Below are 22,772 nucleotides of genomic sequence, written 5' to 3'. Positions count from 1 at the left end.
TGAATAAATCTGTACTGACATCTGATTTTAATTACTTAAAACCAGGAGTATTCAAAGTGGGTGATTTCTTCAGACAAGCTTCACAGATTTAAAAAATCAAAAAGAGACTCCATGTGTAAGTCTTCTTTTTCTTTCGGCTGTTACCATTAGGGGCACCACAGTGGATCATCTGTTTCCATTTCTTCCTGTCCTCTGCATCTTGCTCGGTCACACCAACTACCTGCATGTCCCGTCTCACCACATCCATAATTTATTTTATTTTATTTTGCATTTGTTGGACTGGGCTAGTCCAACTTGATATATGTCCATTTTCAGTAGAGGCCCAGGGAGATAAGCTCCACTAAAGAGATTATAGCAACATCAGTACAGTACAATTGTAAGACCAGAAATGTAATTTTACATGACAGCATTGTATTCATATAGCTAACATATTTTAAAAAGAAAGAAACAAGAATTTATAAGGTAGGGATACGTTTATACAGTAGAAAGCTTGCTATGCAAGTTCATACTCTGTAGAGGTTCCCAAGAAAGACTAAGCAAGACAGATTTAAGTAGCTTACAGATCATATTCTCTGAGGTTCATGAAAGAGGTAGACAGAAAGCAGCAGTAGTGAGATAAGTAAGCAATGGACATAGGAGGGGATTATTAGTGTGGGTTAGTACACAGGCAAAGCCAGTGAGAAGTAAGGTAAACTTTAAGTTGCTTTTTGAAAAGTAGTGTTGAGGAAAGAGATGAGAGTTCACTAGGAAGCAGGTTCCAGATTTTCCCCACAGTGTTGGAGAACTGCGAGTCTCCAGTCTTATTGTTGGATTTATGAATGGATACCAGCAATTTATTTGCTGAGTGTAGGGTTGTAAGATTTTTGTAGGGGATGATGAGGCTAGTGAGTATTGGAGTATTACTAGGATGATAAAGGGTCTTGTGGGAAATAATAAGTTGGTGAAATTGAAGCTGATTATGCAGTTCCAGCCAACCTAGCTGTTTTAGATTGTGACAATGGTGTGTTCTTAATGGGGAGCCAGTGGCATATTTGGCAATATTTAAAAACTCTAAAATCCAAGATACAAAAAAACTAAGAAATTAAAACAAAAACAACTGGCAACGTCACTGAAGATTAAATCCACAAAGTTTAATGAAGCACTTTTCGTCCAAATACTTCTTTGACCTGATGAAGTTCAAAGAAGTATTTGGATGAAAATCTGGCAATATTATTATAGGAGGTTGCCAGTTTGTTGAGGTTGGTTTTGGATAGATTGGTATAAATAGGTGAGGCATAGAGGAAGGTGAAGATGAGATGAGTGTGGGCAATAGTAGTTCTAGCCGTTGGAGTAAGGAAGGGTTTTATCCTATAAAGGGAGCCTAGTTTTCTGTTAACTGATTTTATTGCAGTGTTAATGTGTGTATCAAAGTTAAGGTTGTGGTCAATTATTACTCCTAAGAGTTTAATGGTTGGGTCAAGAGATATGACAGTGCCATTATTAGATATAATTGTGAGGTTTATTGGAGGGGACTTTTGTGTTGGAGTGAAGAGCAATAATTTTGTTTTTTGGGGGTTCAGGAGGAGGCAGCGCTGTAGTAACCAGTTGTTTACTATATTAAACACTTTTTGGGTGAGAGAGTGGAGTTCAGATGAAGAAGTAGTGGAGCATATTAATATGGAATCATCTGCATATTGTATGCAGGTAGCTTGAGGAATTTTTTCATTTTGATCGTTGATAAAAATTGAGAATAGGAGAGGGCCCAAAATAGAGCCTTGAGAGACACCAAGGGTAATAGGGAGATGTGTAGATAGATTGTTATCCAAAATTACAGCCGGTTGCCTACTTTCTAAGTAGGACTTGAACCATTGTAGTGCTTGTGTATCTAGAGAGAGGGATTTAAATAAATTTATAAGTAGCCGATGGTTAACCATGTCAAAGGCTTTTGAGAGGTCAATAAACAGTGCCGAGGTTAGAGTGTTGTTATTATTATTTTTGTTAATGCAGTCAGAAAAGGATAAGAGGGCAGTGGTGGTGCTATGGAATGGCCTAAAACCATGCTGACAGCTAGTAAATTATTTTGGAGTAGGCGATCTAGTAGTTGTCGGTGGATGCATTTATCCATGATTTTTGCTAAAGGAGGGAGTAAGGCTATTGGGCGATAGTTTGAGGGTTCATTTGCATTACCGCCCTTATGTAGTGGGATAATATGGGAGATTTTCCAGATAGATGGGATGGTTCCTTCAATAATGGTTCTGTTTATTAGGATGGAAATGGAATAGGCTACAATTTTAGCTGCTATTTGCAGATATTCATGTGGAAGAAGGTCAGCTGAGGGGGTGCATGGTTTGAATTTTTGAAGAAGGGTGCAGATGAGGGATGTTGGAACTGGTTGTAAATGAAACGAGGGAGGTAAACTAGTTGTGGAGGAAGGCAGGTTTGTGCTCACAGGAGGCAGGGAATTAGCTAGATATTGAATGGCGTCAGTAAAGAAGGTATTAAAGGCATCTGCAGTAAGCTTAGTATTGTCGTGGGTGGTGCCTGATGGGATTGGTGTTTTGGAGTGCCCTGGATGGAGGAGTCTATTAATATCTGTCCAGAACTTTTGTGGTTTATGTTGGTGAGTTAGTTGGAGTTGAAAGTAAAAGTTTTTTTTGTCAAGAGGTATTGATTTTTTAGTAGCATTTCTCAGCTGTCGAAATTTTTGATGATCTGTTGGGTTTTTAGAAGATCTCCATTTGGCCCAGATTTTATTTCTTAGTAGGATTTTATGCCTTAAACTGCGGTGGTGGTGCTGCGGTAGCGTTGTCACCTCATAGTAAGACGTTGCCCTGTTCGATTCTCAGCTAAAGCGTCTTCTGTGTGGAGACATGTGTGAATGGGCATACCTTCGTTGAAGGTTGTGCGTCAGGGCTGGCAACTCTGCACGTACAAATCTGCTGCCAGTCATTAGCGGACCAGAGTTCCGCTGCGGCGACCCCTCACCGGGAAAAGCCGAAAGACACAAGTAGAATTTTATGCCTTGTCTCTTTTGTGAGCCATGGAGCAGTTTTAGTCCTATTTCTGATAGAGGGAATAGGGACATGGCAGTCCAGGATTTGTAGGAATTTGGTGTTAAAGTATAACACTGCTTCCTCTAGTTGGAGGTGTTTTAGGTGTGACCAATCACATGCCTTAATTTCACTTTGGAAGCTTTCTGGATTAAAATTTATGTTAGTCTGGGTAGTTCTATATAAGGTTGTGTTGGGAATATTGATCTTTCATCTAATTATATAGGTCAGTGAGTGGTCACTAATGTCATCAGGAAGGGTACCTGCTTTATATGTAAGGGGATAACTATTTATCATAATCCAGTCTAAGGCGCTTTCTTTGTTATTAGGTTTATGGATCCTGGTGGGGGTGGTAATTGTTTGGGGAAAAACCATATAGGTTTACATGGGTGGTAGGGTTGGCTGAAGTACAGTTGTTCCAGTCTATATTAACGTCACCCAGCACTATGGTTTCTTGAGGGAAGGAAGTAGAAAGCCAGCTAAGGATATTTTCAAGGGTGGTGATGTTATTGCCAGGAGGAAGGTAGGAGCATATTATATAGATGGATTTGCAGGCATTGATCTGAAGTTTAGAAATAAGGATTTCAGCGTTACTATCTAAAGGTAGTTGTGCATCTACTGAAGTAACTTGTAGCCCTGATTTGTATAATATTGCTACCCCTCCACCCTTTTTGGTTTTGCGGTCTTTTCCCAGAACATTGTATCCAGGTGGGGTGATTTCACTGTCTTGGGTTGTAGGTTTTAGCCACGTTTCTGTTAGACATAGGATATCAAAAGAATGTATGTCTAAGAGAGCATGAAGGTTGGCAATTTTATTGTTTAAGCTGTGTATGTTGAGATGTGCTATAAATAGGGAGTTAGGAGTTCTTGTGGGGATAAAAGAAGTAGAGGGATTTGGTCTTAGGGGGTTAGTAGCATCTTTGTTGTTAGGGCCAGGGTTGGGATGAATGCCACTATCTAGTAGGGGGTGTTGTTTAAGTCTATGTGCAAGCTGTAGGAATTTACGGAATATGTTTGGTGATTTCCTGGCTTGGAGATGAGTAATGTGGTCTAGTCTATGGTACTTTGGTAGTAGGTAGACGGATGCATATGTTATGTTTATGTGGTTGTAAAAGAAAAACTTCAAAGACCAAAGCACGTTAGGTTTCAAGCAAGGCACCCTTTATTACTTACAGCAAGGAGACAAAGCATGTAGGTACAAGGTTTGTCTGATTTTCTGGAGATCAGTATGTTATTCTTATACAGTTCTCTTCATGTCATACAGAAAATGTTACCAAATCTACTGCTGACATAGTTGGACACAGCTTTCTGTATGTTACACAGATAATGTTACCAGACTTATTGCTGACAGGGTCAGATTATTGCTGTCTTGCAAAAACATTTGAGAAAAACATCCTGGCCTTGGGCTTATTTTAGCCCACCTTGGTTCTTCAATTCTTCAATTGTACAGTTCTAATACATGTGTTACATTTTGCTTAGATTCAAGGTACATTTCTAGCTTTGGTACAAGTAATGCTGATTATGGTTTAAGCTTTCAAACATCTATTGTTTTTTTATCAAGGCTTCTAGCAGCTGCACATTTTCACATGGCATAAGCAGAATAAAATGTCTCTTATCAAGTTTCTAGTAGCTGTGCAGATTCATACAACATGAATAGAAGAAATGTATTATCCCTTTTAAGCCTTTAATGCACTAAGCATGCATATTGCTATTATGCATTTTTCTAACATTTCCCCCCTTTTAATACTTTATTCTACTTTCAAAACGCATAAACAGTTTATCTTCCCTTAACCTCTTCCTACTCAGGATTTGCAGTTAGAGAGTCATTTAGTTTAAGCCCATGAAAGCATTTTTCAGTTTTTGAGTAATTCTTCGAGTTCAGCTTCCTGGTACAAAGTTACTGAAATTGAAATGTCTACAAAATTTTTAACTAGTCCTTTTATGCAGGGGATGCAGCATCACCCACACACCATCAGTAGGGCTATCCCTACACAGATGGCAATCAGAATGTTCATCGGGATGCTGCCCCAACCCCCAAACCATTTCTGAAAAAAGTCATCAATGGATTTGGTCCCAGTTTAGTCATGGCCGACACCTGCTGAATTACCTCAAGATGGTTGTCTATAGTCAGGAATTGACAGGCTTTTTGATTTCTCGGACATTCCGAATTTTCCCTTGAGGTAAAACTGCCGTGTGTCATATGGCCGGAACCAGGTACCCCAAAAAACAACTACCGGACCAGTTTTCAGGTAGCCATTTATATGCTTTTCTTCCGCATATAAAGTAGCAATCTTCCACTTTAGTAGTAACTTTACTGTAAACATACCCTTGTTCTGCATGAAACATTTTTCTGTCGATTATGGACAGTTGTTTGTAGAGGACAGCATCATGTTTTACTTCGTCGATTGTCCTATGCATCAGTTCAACAAATGAATTATAGCTCTTGTTGCAATAGGATCCAATGTTATTAGATATAGTGTAGCATCTATAGGGAACTGTTACATTGCAATAGCTCCAACCTACCTTGACTGTATCATTCTTATAAAAACACACGGTTCCTTTCTGATGAATAGACAAGTGCAATGCTACTTTATCTTTTGATGTGACATTTGATGTATCATGAATTAGGTTTTCCCAGGTCTTATTAGCCCCTAGGGGAACTGAAGTTAGCAATAACCTCCCGTATGCTGTCGGTAGAGCTGTGCAGACCCAGCAATTCGAAACATTAAAGGTTTCAGCATACACTTATTTGATTGCCTGGTAGGTATTGAAGTTCGGGTGCCATTCTGCACGCTTATTTAATTCTACTTTTGTGGCTGAGAAGAGAAATGGCCACAATAAAAAGATTATTGTTACCAATACAGTCAACAGGATGGTCATGTAATACTTCTGTGGAAACGGTTGTTCTGCATTTCCGTTTTCTCCGGTTCTTCCAAGTAGGTGTATTTGGATCTTACTTGATTCCGTCATCTCACTTAGGACATGTGATCTTACTCTCTGCCCTATAGGACCTTTAGCACTGATGATTGCTTCACTGGGTTTGAGACAGATCAGTTCCTATTGATCTGACCCCCTTTGTAGCCAGACTTTTGTGCTTAAGGTCCCGATGGAGAGGTAAGGTCTTTGTCTAACTCAAAGTTTTTTACCAGCTTGCAGTGCATCAGGTGTATCCACGAAGCTCGTTCTGCTATCTTGACTGCAGTAGGTGTCGAAAGAAGCACCTGGTAGGGACCTTCCCACCTCGGCGATGCCCAGTTCTTTTGCTTCACGATTTTAATCCATACCCAGTCTTCTGGCATCACTGTCACTCCCGATGTTTCAGTTCATTTTTGGTCTGAAACAGAATTAGACTGCAACAGATGTTTAGAGCTCAACAACTTTTTCATATATTCAGCTAGTGTAAAATCAGCTCCCTGGTCTGATGACATGAGAAGTTTCCACTGGGGTGTATAATAAGCTCTTCCAAACAGTTTTTCAAAAGGAGTCAGTCCTTTTGCTGTAGGGACAGTTCTCATGTTCAACAGTGCCAGGAGTAAACAGTACAACCAAGTTTTTCCTGTTTCAGCTATTAATTTTCTCAATTTGCTTTTCAGTATACCATTATGCATTTCAACCAGCCCTGCAGACTGCGGATGATATGCACAATGATTTTTTAAAGAAATACCAAAATACTTACTCAACTGCTGTATGGTTTGATTTACAAAGTGTGTACCATTGTCACTGTAGATTCTCTCTGGAATGCCAAACCTAGGAATGATTTCCTTGACAAGTACTTTTGCCACTGTAGCTGCATCTGGATTTTTGGTTGGAAAGGCTTCCACCCACCTGGAAAACATATCTATAATGACAAGGCAATACTTTTTATTCTCACATTTGTTCAACTCTATGAAATCCATACAGATAGTGTGAAACAGATATGGTGGTGTGGGAAAACTCCCTTGCTTGGGCTTTATCGCCCCTTGTGCATGATGCTTGTTACAAATCTGACACATTAAACAAAATTTTTTTAGAGTAGTTTGTAAATCCGTACATTGTGAACACCTGGTTCACCAGCTGTATCATCCCCCCTGTTGAGACATGGCACTGCCCATGGCTCAACAATGCCGCATAGCAGAACAGATTAGAAGGTAGTATTGGTTTCCCTTCTTTAGAGATGTACAGCCCCTTTTCGAGGACTGCTCCTCGTTTCATCCATCGCTGTTTTTCAGCTTGCATAGTGAGTGTCTGCATTGTTTTTAACATATCTAGAGTCAAAGTTTCAGAGGGTTGTAATTCGTCATTTAAAAGAAATACCTCTGTAGCTGCTTGTTTTGCAGCTGTATCGGCTGTTGCATTACCTTTTGAAATCTTATCTTGTTGCTTGGTGTGAGCTGCACATTTGCAAAAGGCCACTTTCTGAGGTAATTGAATAGATTCTAAAAGATCTAAAATAAACTGTGTACGATTTATATGTTTGCCAGTAGATGTTATCATTCCCCGGTTTTTCCACTGTTGTGCAAACACATGCACAGTGGAGAAAGTGTACTGGCTATCCATAAAAATATTTACACATTTACCCTTTGCTAAGGTACATGCCCATGTTAGGGCAATCAGTTCTGTTTGTGCAGATAAATTATGCGGTAAGGATTTTGCTTCTATAACCTCAGTATCAGAGACTACTGCATATCCTACTAGGTTCTGTCCTGCAGGACCCCTCTTGCACGAGCCATCCACGTAGTATGTCACCTGGGCATCATCCAAGGGAACATCTGTGAGGTCTTTTCTAGGTAATGTTTTTTGCTCAATTACCTGCAGGCAGCGGTGCGGTGTGCCGTCTGCAGGAGTTGGGAGCAGGGTAGAAGGGTTCAAAGTTGTGCATCGTTCAATTGTCATATGAGGTTGGCTCAACAATATAGTCATGCAGGAAGGATGCCTAGTAGGGGAAAGATATGCCATCTTTTCTTGTAGTAAAATGATCGCGACTGCATGGGGTACCTTCAAAGTGAGAGGGTGGAACAAGACTACTGAGGCTGAAGCCTGTACTGCCATCGCTGCTGCGACTACTGCTTGTACACAGTGGGGTAAGGACCGTGCCACTGGGTCTAGTTGTGATGAATAGTAAGCAATGGGGCGTTGCTTATCCCCATGTTGTTGTGTCAGTACTGATGTCATATAACCCTGCTTGCAATCTACAGTCTGGAAAAAACGTTTATGATAGTTTGGCAATCCCAGAACTAGTGAGGACGCTATTAATTGCTTTAGTTTACAAAAGGAAGATTCTGCCACTGGAGTCCATTGTAACAAATACTGCACTGCCATAGGCATCTTATATATAAGGTCAGTTAAAGGTGCAGATTCCAAGGCGTAGTTTGGAATCCAGCATCGACAAAAATTAGTTGTACCCAGGAAGGACATCATTTCCCTCTTGGTAGTGGGTTTTGGTGCTTGCAAAATTGCTACTTTTCTGTCCTCATCTAATGTTCTACCTTCCTTGGATGTTACATATCCTAGGTATTTAACTTGTTTTTTCCAGAGCTGTAGTTTGTCTTTGTTTACCTTATGTCCCTCAGCGGCTAAAAATCGTAGAAGTGCTATGGTATCTTCCCTAAAGTCCTGCAGGGTGGGGTTCGCCAACAAAATGTCATCAACATAAAGTAAAACCTGACTACCTTTTGGTGGGTTGAATCCCACCAAGTTGCTTGCCATTTCTTGTGAGAATATCGTTGGACTTTCACAATATCCCTGTGGTAGGCGCGTATACGTGTATCTTTTTCCCTGAAATGTAAATGCAAACCAATACTGGCTATCAGGGTGTATCGGTATTGAAAAGAATGCATTGCTAATGTCTACCACAGAAAAATACTTTTGTTGAGGTTTCAAGTCGTTTAACAGAGTGTGTGGATCTGGCACTGTAGATGCCCTTGGTATTACTGCGTCATTTACTGCTTGTAAATCCTGGACCATACGCCTTTCTCTATTGGCTTTTTTAACTGGAAATAAAGGTGTGTTACATGGTGAATCGGGAGATTCTACTAATATCCCTTCTTTAAGTAATGCTGCTATAATAGGCTTTATCCCTGCCTCTGCATCCTTTCTTAAGGGATACTGTCCTTTTTGTGGTCTAATAGTAACTGCCCTGCTGTACGAATGAGTCCTACATCTGATTTTCCTGTCAACCAGAGAGTCTCTGGTATCTCTCGCAAGGCGTTTTCTTCCTCCTTTAGTAGGAGTGTCCATCAGCTGTCTTTGCAAGAATATAAGTGCACAGCTGGGTTGGTCTGAGTTACCCAATTCAATTTTTGCACTTGTATTCCCTGTCCTGACAGTTCCAGTTCTGTTTGTTTTTCCCATCTCGTGGCTTTCTCCCCTAGGTCTGCCCATTTTATATTTTTGTTTTTGGTTAAGCTAACATGTGGTAATCGATTAGATTTATAAAGTGTAAAAAATTCCTGGGGCAGTGAACAGCTGGCTACACTATTTCCTTCTGCATCCCAGTACAAATTACGCAATACCAATCTATTCGTATGATTTTTAAATAATTCTTTCTCATATTCCTTATCAGGTTCTGGTGTGCTACAAAAATACAGGGTACAGTGCAACAAGTGTTGCTTATCAATGTCAAGGGAGGGAAACTTGCTGATGGCTACGTTCATCAGTTCCTTGGTCACAGTCCCTGGACCAGTCATAACCAAGTCCTGGCTGTACCAGTAAAACATTTCACCCTCCGACTGAACCACAAAGGTGTTAGTTTGTCGCTGTGCTTCCATACCCTGCATGGTTGGGACTACTGCTATACCAAATAACTGCATGAGATCTCTGCCCAAAAGATTTACTGGGAATTTTGCTTCTTTGTGTCAATCCTGAAACTGGATCAGTTATTGCAATATTACAGGAGAGAGGCCCCCGATACAGCTGTCCATTAGCTGCTTTGACCAGTATGTAATCAGGTGACTCTGAGTTTAGTGGCTTTCCGGATATCTTCCGGAGTCCAAGGTCTATATACTAGAATGGTTGGGTCCTGATTGTCCTGTCCTGCCTGAGGATTGGGTACCTCTATAAATGGGCATATTTCTTCCTCTTCTCTTGTAGATCGTGAATTCTTAACTATTTGCCAAAACTCGATACCTTCCTCTGAATTATTTGCTTTTGTTCGGGACCTGGTCCCAATGGGATCTCTGATTTTAGTTAGTTTCAATTTTATAATGTCTCTGTCTCCAGTGACCACAGGATATAGTGGGGGTGGACTAACCTGTTCACTTGCTTCATATTCTGGTAAGGGAGGTGGAGGTGTTGATGCTATTACTAAGTTGTTATCCTCCATATCTGAAAACATTGCTTTTGAATCTTTGTTCTTTTGGTCCCTACGGTTTACTTCCTCCAGCCACCTGTGTGCCTGAGGAATTCCTAACCATCGTTGCTTTTTTACCTGACCCTTAGAATCATTTTTGAGTTGTTTGATAAGTTTGATAAGCGAGGTTTTTTCTAATTTTCCGTCAAATTCATACTTATTAACCCATTTTGAAAAATATCTAATATTATCAGCGTGCTGCGACTGCATATATTTTGCGTCTTCTGTTAACGGTGGATTTTGGGGTGTTTTTGTGCAATTATTACCCATTTTGTTTTACCTTTCAATTGTTATGTAACTTCTCTAGTTTTAACGTGTACCACAGATTTTGTTATAGTCTCTTCAGAATGACTGCCTAAAGTCTACTACTCGGTTTCACCTGATCTATGACAAGACAATATCTTTTTTTTATCCCTGACTGTAAGAAAAATACAATCTGGCAAAAAACAGTACATATCCAGTCCCTGATCCTGAAACAGAAAAAGTAGATTCACCCTACCTGAGCCCACGTGATTGATCACCAATTCGCAGAAAACCCATCCTTCAGTCACAGATCAGAAAGTGGCTGGCCTCTTTTGATGACAATTCAGTCGGAGGAATTTACATATAAGAAGGACCGATTTGGTTTCTTCCCCGTACGGTTTCAGCCACCTGGCCATCTGATCCAAGGTGAAGAGAGGGTTCCGGTCCAAAGGACCAATCTGTAAAAGAAAAACTTCAAAGACCAAAGCATGTTAGGTTCAAGCAAGGCACCCTTTATTACTTGCAGCAAGGAGACAAAGCATGTAGGTACAAGGTTTGTCTGATTTTCTGGAGATCAGTATGTTATTCTTATACAGTTCTCTTCATGTCATACAGAAAATGTTACCAAATCTACTGCTGATGTAGTCGGACACAGCTTTCTGTATGTTACACAGAAAATGTTACCAGACTTATTGCTGACAGGGTCAGATTATTGCTGTCTTGCAAAAACATTTGAGAAAAACAACCTGGCCTTGGGCTTATTTTAGCCCTCCTTGGTTCTTCAATTCTTCAACTGTACATTTGCCTAGATTCAAGGTACATTTCTAGCTTTGGTACAAGTAATGCTGACTATGGTTTAAGCTTTAAAACATCTATTGTTTTCTTTATCAAGGCTTCTAGCAGCTGCACATTTTCACATGGCATAAGCAGAATAAAATGTCTCTTATCAAGTTTCTAGTAGCTGTGCAGATTCATACAACATGAACAGAATAAATGTATTAACCCTTTTAAGCCTTTAATACACTAAGCATGCATATTGCTATTATGCATTCTTCTAACAGTGGTTTAGGGAGGCTACTTCAGTTAGTGAAGTTTGCTTAATGGGATGGTGAAATTCAGTGTAGGTGAGGTGTTCATAGGTGGTTAGGACATAGGATATAGATAGAAAATGTAGAAGTGCATATAAGAGTAATAGCTTTATGTGTCTAGACATAGGTACTATGGGCATTATAAGAGGAAAATGATAAGTTTCTAAAAAGGTGGTAGAGATTGGTAAAGAATAAGAGGAGAGAAGTCCTAACTGGTGTCCTAGTACTTTAGTGAGTAGCAGAGACTAATTGGATGATTATTACTTTGTACTTTAATGAGTAACAGTAAGTGATTGGATGTATAGGGATGGGGATGTGGTTACTAGAGGTATAAGGGTAGAAGTACTGAGGGTGGGTGGGAATTAGGGGTAGGGTAGGCAAATGCAGCAGGGTTTTTTACCAGACCACAATTCTGTGGAGTAAATCAGTGAGCCTAGTTAAAAAACAAAAGGTATATGCAAGGTAATTTGTTTTAGCTATGTTACCACCTTCCTTGCAATATCTAGTATTCAGGTAATTTGGGTTTTGGTTTGTTGGGAAAAGAAAGCTGTATCAGGGGGTGGTCTAGAGGAAGATTTGGTTAGTGCTGCGGTTCCCAAGTGGAGCGCTATAGTGTTGTTAGTCACACAAAAAGTTTGATAGAGTACAAAGTTATTTAACCTTGTGTCCTTTCAGTTAGTTTAGTAGACAATTTAAGATAATGCTGCCTCAGAGTTCTTGTTTGTGTCGACAGAAGTCCCTAGAGTAGCAGATCTTTCCTTAAGGGGTGGGCTGGGAAGGGTGAAAGAACTTAGAGGTTCTGCTGCCGACGGGTTTGTGAGCACTAACAATTGAAAGGCTAAACCTTATCTTAGGCCTTTCTCTTTTCCTCTTACCTGGCAGCTTCATCCTTAGCATCCTTTTCCCAATATACCCAGCATCCCTTCTTAGCACATGTCCAAACCAACACAATCTCGCCTCTCTGGCTTTGTCTCCAAACTGTCCAACCTGGGCTGACCCTCTAATATACTTATTCCTAATCCTGTCTGTCCTTGTCACACCCAGTGCAAATCTTAACATATTTAAATCTCCCACATCCAGCTCTGACTCCTGCCTTTTTGTCAGTGCCACTGTCTCCAACCCATATAACATAGCTGGTCTCACTGCCTTCTTTTAGCCCTTCCCTTTCACTCTTACTGGTACTCATCTGTCACAAATCACTCCTGACACTCTTCTCCACCCACTCCACCCTGCCTGTACTCTCTTCTCCACCTCTCTTCCACACTCGCCATTACTCTGAACTGTTTATCCCAAGTATTTAAACTCATCCACCATCACCAACTCTACTCCCTGCATCCTCACCATTCCTCTATCCTCTCTCTTATTCACACATATATATTCTGTCTTAGTCCTGCTGACCTTCATTCCTCTCCTCGCTAGAGCATATCTCCACCTCTCCTCAACCTGTTCCCTACTCTCACTACATGTCACAATGTCATCTGCACAGGGACTCCTGTCTGATCTCATCTGTCAACCTGTCCATCACCACTGCAAATAATAAAGGGCTCAGAGCTGATCCTTGATGAAATCCCACCTCCACCTTAAATGCATCTGTCACTCCCACTGCAGATCTCACCGCTGTCACACTACCCTTGTACATATCCTGTACCACACTTACATACTTCTCTGCCACTCCCGACTTCCTCATACAATACCCCAACTCCTCTCTAGGCACCCTGTCATATGCTTTCTCTAAGTCCACAAAGACACAATGCAATGACTTCAGACCTTCTCTGTACTTCTCCATCAACACTTTCAGAGCAAACATCGCATCTGTAGTGCTCTTTCCTGGCATGAAACCATACTGCTGATCACTAATCATCACCTCCCTTCTTAACCTAGCTTCTGCTACTCTTTCCCATAATTTCATGCTGTGACTGATCAATTTTATTCCTCTGTAGTTACTGCAGCTCTGCACATCACCCTTATTCTTAAAAATCAGTACCAAAACACTTTTTCTCCACTCCTCAGGCATCCTCTCACTTTCCAAGATTTCATTAAATAATCTGGTTAAAAATTCCACTGCCATTTCTCCTAAACACCTCCAAGCTTCCACAGGTATGTCATCTGGACCAGCAGCCTTTCCATTCTTCATCCTCTTCATTGCTATTCTTACTTCCTCCTTGCTAATCCGTTGCACTTCCTGATTCACTATCCCCACATCATCCAACCTTCTCTCTCGCTCATTCTCTTCATTCATCAGCTCTTCAAAGTACTCTTTCCATCTGCTCAACACACTCTCCTCGCTTGTGAGTATGTTTCCCTCGTTATCCTTTATCACCTTTACCTGCTGCACATCTTTCTAAGCTCGGTCCCTCTGTCTAGCCAATCGGCACAGGTCCTTTTCTCCCTCGTTAGTGTCCATCCTTTCATACAACTCTCCATACTCCTTATCCTTAGCTTTTGCCACCTCTCTCTTTGCCATGCACCTCAGCTCCTTATACTCCTGTCTACTTTCTTCATCTCTCTGACAATCCCACTTCTTCTTCGCCAACCTCTTTCTCTGTATACTCTCCTGTACTTCCTCATTCCACCACAAGGTCTCATTGTCCTCCTTCCTCTGCCAGATGTCACACCAAGCACCTTTCTAGCCATCTCCCTTACTAGCTCTGCTGTAGTTACCCAACTGTTCTGGAACTCTTCACTTCCACCCAGTGCCCGTCTTAACTCTTCTCTGAACTCCACCTCACAATCACCCTTTTTCAATTTCCACCATTTGATCCTTGGTGCTGCCCTCACACTCCTTCTCTTCTTGGTCACTAACAACATTCTACAGACCACCATTCTATGCTGCCTAACTACACTTTCCCCCATTCACCACTTTACAGTCTCCAATCTCCTTCAAACTGGCCCTCCTGCGTAGGATATAATCCACCTGTGTGCATCTCCCTCCACTCTTGTATATCACCCTATGCTCCTCCCTCTTGTTAAAATATGTATTTACCACAGCCATGTCCATCCTTTTTGCAAAATCCACTACCATCTGATCTTCTGCATTCCTTTCCTTAACACCGTACCTACCCATCACTTCCTCATCCCCTCTGTTCCCTTCACCAATGTGCCCATTGAAATCTGCTCCTTTCACCAGTTTCTCACCCTTGGGTACAGTCATCACCACTTCATCCAACTCACTCCTCATTTGTATTTCTCATCCATCGCACACCCAACTTGCGGAGCATATGCAGTAACAACATTCATCATTACACCATCAATTTCCAGCTTCATAAACATCACTCTATCTGACACTCTTTTCACCTCCAAAACACTCTTGGCATACTGTTCCTTCAGGATAACCCCTACCCCATTTCTCCTCCCATCCACACCATGATAGAACAATTTGAACCCACCTCCAATACACCTGGTCTTACTTCCCTTCCACCTGGTCTCTTGCACACACAGTATATCAACCTTCCTTCTGTCCATCATATCAACTAGCTCTCTCCTTATACCAGTCATAATCAAAGTTCCTACCCTCACTATCTCACATGTGTAAGTATTATCTGCTAAATAAAGGTTGTAATATATCTGAATCCCAATAATGTCTCTGACAATAGTTCTGTAAAATCTACTTAATCATATCAGAACTCAGTAGTTATGTGTTGCATAGTTATCAAATGGGTTATCTGGGACTGCTTAATTTACCTTTGTGTCCTTTTTTCCCCATCCCGTTTGTTTGTTATGTAATCCCATGTCTCTGCTCACTTCTTTGCATTTACACAAGATTCTGCATACTCATTCTAAGCCTGCTAGAAGAATGTGAATTATTCTTTACTCTTATCTTATTAGGCCCGTTACTGAATGTAATGCACCTTTTGGTATGTCTTTGTCTAAACATATCACATGACTTGAGAGGCCTCAGCAATTCACAACTAAAAGGATCAGTGCTCTAAAAAATATTAGCTATCAGGAGAGACTGGCAGTCCATTCTCTGGACTCAGTCTCTTTCAGACTGCTCTGTGGAGATCTGTGCCCAGCCTTTCAAGCCATGAAATTCCAGCCTGTTATACCTACTACTCCTTTGCAGAGGTAACGGTACGTCAAATCCTTGGTTAAAGAAACAAAATCTTCATCAGCAGATAAATAAGGCAAGTTGGCATGACTGATTCCTATCCCAGTGTATCCCTCACTTCAGTAACAAATGTCCACTACCTGTCAAGCAGAGTAGTACCCTTGTCACCTTCAAGCAAACTGATAAGTGGATGGGCCGTCTGAAATGCTCCCCTGGTCTATCTTGTCTTGTCCTGCTTGAGGCTAGAGGGAAATTTCAAATATTCTTTTTTTAGGCTTGAAATGGTCTGCAGAATGATTAATTCTGCAGTATCACTGGAATGAAACAACATTCTCCCAAATGTATCAAAATTAAAAACATTGATGTTTATCCCCCTCTTATTTTTAATATACAGAATTTGAGTTTGTATCACCTTATGATAAAATACATTTTCTGATGGAGCGGCTGGATGGAAACATTCTCCCAAATGTATCAAAATTAAAAACATTGAGGTTCTACCCCCCTTTAGTTTTACTATACAGAGTTTGAGTTTGTATCACCTTATGATAAGTTTTATTTTCTGATGGAGCGGCTTTAGAAAGCATCACTTCAAGTCACTTAGTCTGTTCAACTAAGACTTGTACAGTTTCTTACTAGAATTTTGCTATGGATCCCTTCTTTTCTTCACATTGTCTGAAATTTTAATATGATATGTGCTGTCCAAAATAGATATTTTACCATCTTTTATATTCTGCTGTACTTATTTTAAAAGAATCTCTGAAAAAGGGACTTAGATAATATATTAAAAGTGCAGAGTCACAAAATATAATTGAATAAATAAATATTGTATTCTGCGGCTTAGTAGGTTGAAGCCATGACTATGTCTGAAATGACCCATGTCTGGTTAGTAGTCCAGGAGCTGGTGGAGCTGACCAGAGAGGATGAGAGCGAGTGACTAATGTGGACTTACCCATCTTAGGGAGAGGGAGGCAGTCCAGGTCGCTGTGATACTAACTCCTGAGTTAATAGAATTTACAGCACACAAGCTGAAGATGTCTATTTGGCTCTGTCAAACTGCGACAGGTAATAGTGTTCCAGAGGACATCTGCTGGGTTGTATATATTGCCATGGAGGGAAAGGCAGTAGGCCTGCATGCACATGAGCATGCACACTAGCTGTGTAGGCATCAGAAGTTAGACCATTACTAGAAAAAAGTGATGATTTCTTAGATGATGGTCTTTTGTAATCTCCTGTCATCTTTGGGGGAAAGGGCTGTTTGCTTGTGTGAGAGCTGATAGTTGGCAGGCTGGTGGGGATAACAATAAAGTAAGACTTTTTACCATCAAAACCGCTTTCATGCTGTCATCACCAATATTAAACATTAAATGTTTGATTACAGAAAAAGACCATCTGTTTCCATTTATTCTGTCATAGCATCCATTACATTTTTGGGAGCTGTTCTTCAATGAAGTATGATCACTGATCATTTACTAGCCCTTATATATTGACTTGTGGTTGCATTCATCCATAAAAGGGTTAATTTTTTTATCACCTCATTTGGCCTGAAATTGCATGGTTTATGTAATTACAGATCAGTAGCATTAAAAGGATCAGCAATGAAATATTTGAACATCATTGTTACTGTGTCTGTCTGTTAATGGGTTACAATTCCATTTTATGTATACACATATGCAGTTCAGAAACTTAAAAAAGCCTTTCCAAAATTACTTTTATATGTGTCTGTTGTCAGCAACTGAAGCCTGGTATTATTATTGTAATAAGGTAAAAGAAAACACCTGCAGTCACCCATGGTGCAAGGTATCCAGTGAATTATGCAGAGCTCATTTGTAGTTTAGAATTATAAGAGTTCTAAGTACATTACATCACAAAAACACTTCCCCGTAGTTTCCAAAATTAAGGCAGCACAGTGACTCAATGGTTAAGGTTTATGCCATGGGTCATACCACTCAACTGTCCAGATTTTCACAGACTCTCCAGATTTTTGCCTCATATTTTTGGTCTGTTTCTCAGAAAATTGTGGTTTACTGGCAAATCATTGAGTATTGAAGTCAGAAAATAATGGCAGACATTTGAGTTTCAGACTTCATGTCCTTCAGAAAATTTGTGCTCATTCAAAACCTGTTATTTTGTCTAATTGCTAAGTTGTAAGAGCACTATTTAAAAAAGTGTATGTATTTTTGGGCCTTTGTGCCCCCATTATTTGTGTCTTTGTCCAGATTTCTTGCTCTAAGAGGTTTAGAGGTATGCCATGAGTCAATGCCGGGTACAAACCTGACACTGGATCACTCTCTGTAGGAAGTGTGCATGTTATCCTTTATCCCTATGTCTGTATGTATTTTGCTAGGAATTATGGTTTCTTCCAAACAACAAAATACATTCTGTTTGCTGGGCTGCTCAAACATTTGCTTATATTACATCTATTCTTGCTATTGTGAACTGGGTTATGGCAGAAAACAGTGTAAGAAAGGCAGGTGCTTATCCTGAGTTAACAGATTATTATTCTTATTTTTTGTTTGTTTTAGGATGAAGTTTCATTAAGAATCATTATTGATCAGTGCCAAGAAGCTTTAGAAAAAGTCAACAGCTTCCTTATGAAATTTGAAAATGAGATTGATTCTCAAAGATTTGACCTTACTAATACGGAGCTGCTTCGGACATTTTGCAAAAATCCTTATGGGAATGAAAAACTTTTTGAAGAACAGCTTGCTGAAGTACAGCATTTTATGCAATGGCCCCAGCTTGTCATGGCAAGTCAGCTGAAAGAAAGAAATCAGTTTGAAGATGCATTAAGTAAACTGCTTGTCAAGTATTCTGTCCTAAAAGGAAAGGCTGAACTGCAGAAAAGTGAAATGGAAAGGTAAGAGTTGACAGAGGTCGTGTACTTCATAACTTTCATTACTGCTGTTAGATTCTTTCAGTGCAGCCATGATAGGGCTCTGTCAAGTTTAACAAGTGCTTGATTTGTTTTAAATTATAATTGGCAATCTCACTGCTGCTTCTTAATTATTATGATTTGCCCTGCAATGTACCGCTCCTGCAGATTGTTTTACATTAACTGAATGTAAATGCTGAGTAGGAAAGTACTTTCTGAATTTTGAATAGTCAGTTTGTGGGTGCTGCTCATTTCTTTTAAAATGCAACCTCCAAGAAATAATTGCATCAGAAGCAAATGAGTGCCAGCTGTAAAGGCAGCCAGGTGTGCAAATGGCCTGTTTCTCTAAGTCATTATGGATGCATTTAAGTAGTTGATTTGCATTTATCTCTTAGCTTCATGAAGTGTGTTGGATTGTTTTAAACCTTATTGTAAAAATACTAAGTTTATGATGCACTTAAGGCCGTTTTACTTCTCAGTGGTGATTACTTTTTTATACTTCTCCCTGTACAGTTCACTTAGCTGTGTAGCTGTTCCCCCAAGATACCTTTCTATACATCATGGATCCCACACTTGTTCATCAGCAGGCTGTCCCCAGAGTGACCTTATCACAGGTTGGTCTCCCAGACTACTTGAGGACTCAGCCATGCAGTACACATTTGTAGTGTCAACGGAGCAAGGGATCTGATGGGGGATGTGGGATATACCACTTGCCTCTATTGTGTACAGAGTTACTCAGAATCCTTAGCTTGGAGGAGTAGCTTGTGCAGTGATATTACAACATGTTATGACTTCCCCAGATAACAAGGCTCCTGGTCTTTTCCACAGGTCACACAGATAGCAGTTCCTCCTGAATCCTCCCACCCTGGATAGAAGAGCTGTCTGCTGTCCTCCTTATCTCATACCTCTCTAGCCAACTCTAACAGTGATGTGATCCCTCTGCCAAACTCAGGTCACTGTCTGTAGCCATTTGGTGGTTCATTATTTTTTAAAAACAATGATTTTTTTTGTTTAGGAGTTTCTGTGCAACTGAGATGGTTTTCATTATTAAAAAGTCACAGATCAGCAGAACAGTTATAAAACAGCATCTGCCGTACTTGTCAGTAAAATTTTTATTAAATACAAAATAGCTTTTACACGGAATCGTACACTTCAGTTCATCAAATCTGTTTTAAGTAAATACTCGCTGATCAATATGAGTGATTACATATACTGATCAGTATAACTTATGCCATTTTATTTTTGGTTTACTCAGCAGGTATGTGTTTTTGTGTTTCATGCACAGAGCACTATTGATGTGAGCTGCTAACGAGTTTCATCCTATAGTTCAGCGTTTGATTACATGAACCTGTTTTTGGCTGCTGTGTGATGCACAGACAGTTCTTCCAAATTGCTCATGAAGAGTCTTCTGCCATGTGAATTTTCCTGTTTAGTAAATTGATTAAAGAAATATTGGGTCTATGTTCGGCTATCGGAAAAACAGATTTTCAAGCAGCTACATATCAAAAGTAAAACATTTAAGCAGAAAATTACTGAACAAGTATAACTTTGAAAATACATTGATTAAAAATAGCCATAGTTGGCCAACATCGCGAACACAACCAAACAAGCTGGGGGGATGCACCCCACACACACACAGCACCCCCAACCATATATACCAACTCCAGGATCGCACTGCAGTAGGTAAAAGGGATATTTAAATGGTTTCCTTCACTTACCTTATGCATCACATTACTTCCTGGTTGTTGACCAACTATGACCATTCGGTGAATTTATTTTCAAAGTTGTACGTGTTCGGTAATTTACCATTTAGATGTTTTGTGTTTGATATTTATCCATTTGAGGATCTGTCTTTTTGATAGCCAGACGTGAACCCAAGAAATATTACTTTCTTCGCTGCATATCAGCTTGGGAATTGCTGCAGGTGCACAAGAAATGTCTCAAAAGCCTTTTTAATGTGAAGCTAAAGGAAAAGTGATAAAAGTGTTAAAGAATGACACTTTCAGTCATCCGGTAGAAAGGTATTAGTGACAAAGAAAAGGCTATCACATAATAGTAACATATATGCTGACTGCAAAAAAATGATACAGTGTCTTATGTGCATTGGCCTGGGGTATACAACTTAGTAACGTTCTATGTTTATCTTGTATGACTAGTTCAAATCACAGTGTCAGTTGCTTGAGCAGTGGGGACCAAAGTAATATATTCCCCTGAATAAAAGTAAAGTACAGCTATTGATATATCAGTTTTATCAGTTTTTCATCTTACCCTTGCACCTAATTCAGCTGTTCACCATACAGACAAAATAGAAAAGTCAGACTTTCCAAGTTTTGTTTGAGTGTAAAGTGGTTGAGTTATAATCTTTTTTGGTACAGTTTCCTGATATGGAGCTCCCAAGTCACTGTTTTCTATAAGGAATCACTGATGTTGCTGTTTCTGTTGCCTACTGTGACTCAGACTTATTTGGTGTTTCTTTTTCTCAATAGTTATATAGCCTTGGTGTTAGCATACGTAAAGAAGTGTATGGAGGGCAACATTCCTCCAAATGGAGGTTGCAGGTGAAAGCTTGGCCAAAGCTGCATTTGTTTTCTTTTATCCTCTTCCATCTTTGACCAGGCGAAACTTGATGAGAAGCAGTTGCACTGCAGATGCGTTCTGCATGTTGGAGGTGGGTAGCCATGTTCATGTGCAACGATACTTATAGGAGACCAAGACCCAGTAAAAGGATGCAAAGATGCATAAACAAGTGCATCATTTCAAGAGCGTATTTCACACTACAAATTGTTAGCTGCATAGACCATGAATTCTATGACTAAAACTGCAGAAATGGTAGCATGGAGGATCCCAGAGATGTAATCACAGGATATAGAACATAGCACTGCACCTACACAGATATGCATGCATATTGAGGGGAAAAAGTAGGAAAAGGACAGTATTGTCCAGATCCATATATGAAACAGAAGAAGGTGCTGTACAGAGGAATAGAAAGATACACAGAATGGCATGGGACAGGCAGTCCATCCAGAAGCCAGCTGTTTGCCAGCGCCAGCAAGGCAAAAAGTGTGAACACAGACATAAGACACTATTAGAACACACAGATGTAGGAAGGTTATATGTGAGGTACAACCATGTATGCTGAGATATAGCTGTGAAATACAAACTGCTACTATATGAGAGTGTCCCAACAGGAGGATACGGAGGCATAAAAAACTGTTGCACATTTACACAGCCAATACTTGGAGGGACTGGTATCCCTTTCAAAGTACTGTGGCAAGATACAACTCTTGAGTCCAGTAAGGGGTCACTTATTGAAGCAGTAATCTCAAATGCTCTCAGTAAGTTTAAATCTTTCAAGTCTTGCCCAGTGATCCTAGTGGCCACTGTCACACTGGCCCTTCACAGCAGTAAAACCTTCTCCAGTCCTCCTTACTTGTTACTTAATTCTCAACAACTTTACCACTTTCTATAATCTGCTCACTATCATACAGATTAGGCTAATCTCTGTTAACAAAAGATCAGTCAGGGCCCGCCATGTTCCCTGTATAACTGCTAAACTGCCATCTTTAATCCACACTCCAGAAGTGCATCATGGAAAGAATGGAAAAAAGACTCTGAACGCTTCACTAAGTTCAAACTCTAAAAAACTGTGAAAGTCCACTAGAAATGAAAGTAATGCTGCTAAAGCCTTGCACTACAGAAATATAAAAATAGCACTTAAGAAAACTGGGACCGCCATCAAGCCCATTAGCACCAACATTTTTTTCCAAAATCACAAACAGGCTGAAAATTAACTCTTGGAATTACAGAAGGCATAAAACATACACTATGCAGTCATTCGACTTCCTCTGTTGTATTTTTATCCAACCACAGTTCTGGTTCCCCTTCCATGCCACTGCATAAAATACTGAACATCCCATCATTGTACAGGGTTATAGTACAAGACATTACAAGCTCATCTCAAGACAATTGAATATGAATTTAACTTGACACTCAAGAATATTAAAAGATTGTGCAGATGTTCTTCGTGTTTCACTGTTGCAGTCATCACATTTGGGTTATCTGCTTGCAGTAGCCCTCAGTCGGCCTGATTAACAAAGTCTTGGGTCCTGCATCGGTTGCTGTTTCTTCTTCCATGATTTCAGGTAGTCAGGGGTATAAAACATGC

At 40.1% G+C, this 22,772-nt stretch overlaps 1 protein-coding gene across 1 annotated transcript in view; it reads left to right on the top strand.

Annotated features, from left to right (window-relative positions):
* SYNE2 (spectrin repeat containing nuclear envelope protein 2) overlaps positions 1-22,772 on the top strand; it is a 3,814,665-nt gene that overhangs the window by 1,706,124 nt on the left and 2,085,769 nt on the right. Inside the window, exon 51 of the mRNA XM_044073561.1 lies at positions 18,258-18,592. Coding sequence (XP_043929496.1) covers positions 18,258-18,592 — 335 coding nt within the window. The remainder of the gene's footprint in view (positions 1-18,257; positions 18,593-22,772) is intronic.

The sequence above is a fragment of the Protopterus annectens genome, chromosome 6.part0 (assembly GCF_019279795.1).
Source record: "Protopterus annectens isolate FY-2018-M chromosome 6.part0, PAN1.0, whole genome shotgun sequence".
In the NCBI taxonomy this organism is placed as follows: Eukaryota; Metazoa; Chordata; order Ceratodontiformes; family Protopteridae; genus Protopterus; species Protopterus annectens.
This window is presented reverse-complemented; position numbering and strand designations above follow the sequence as displayed.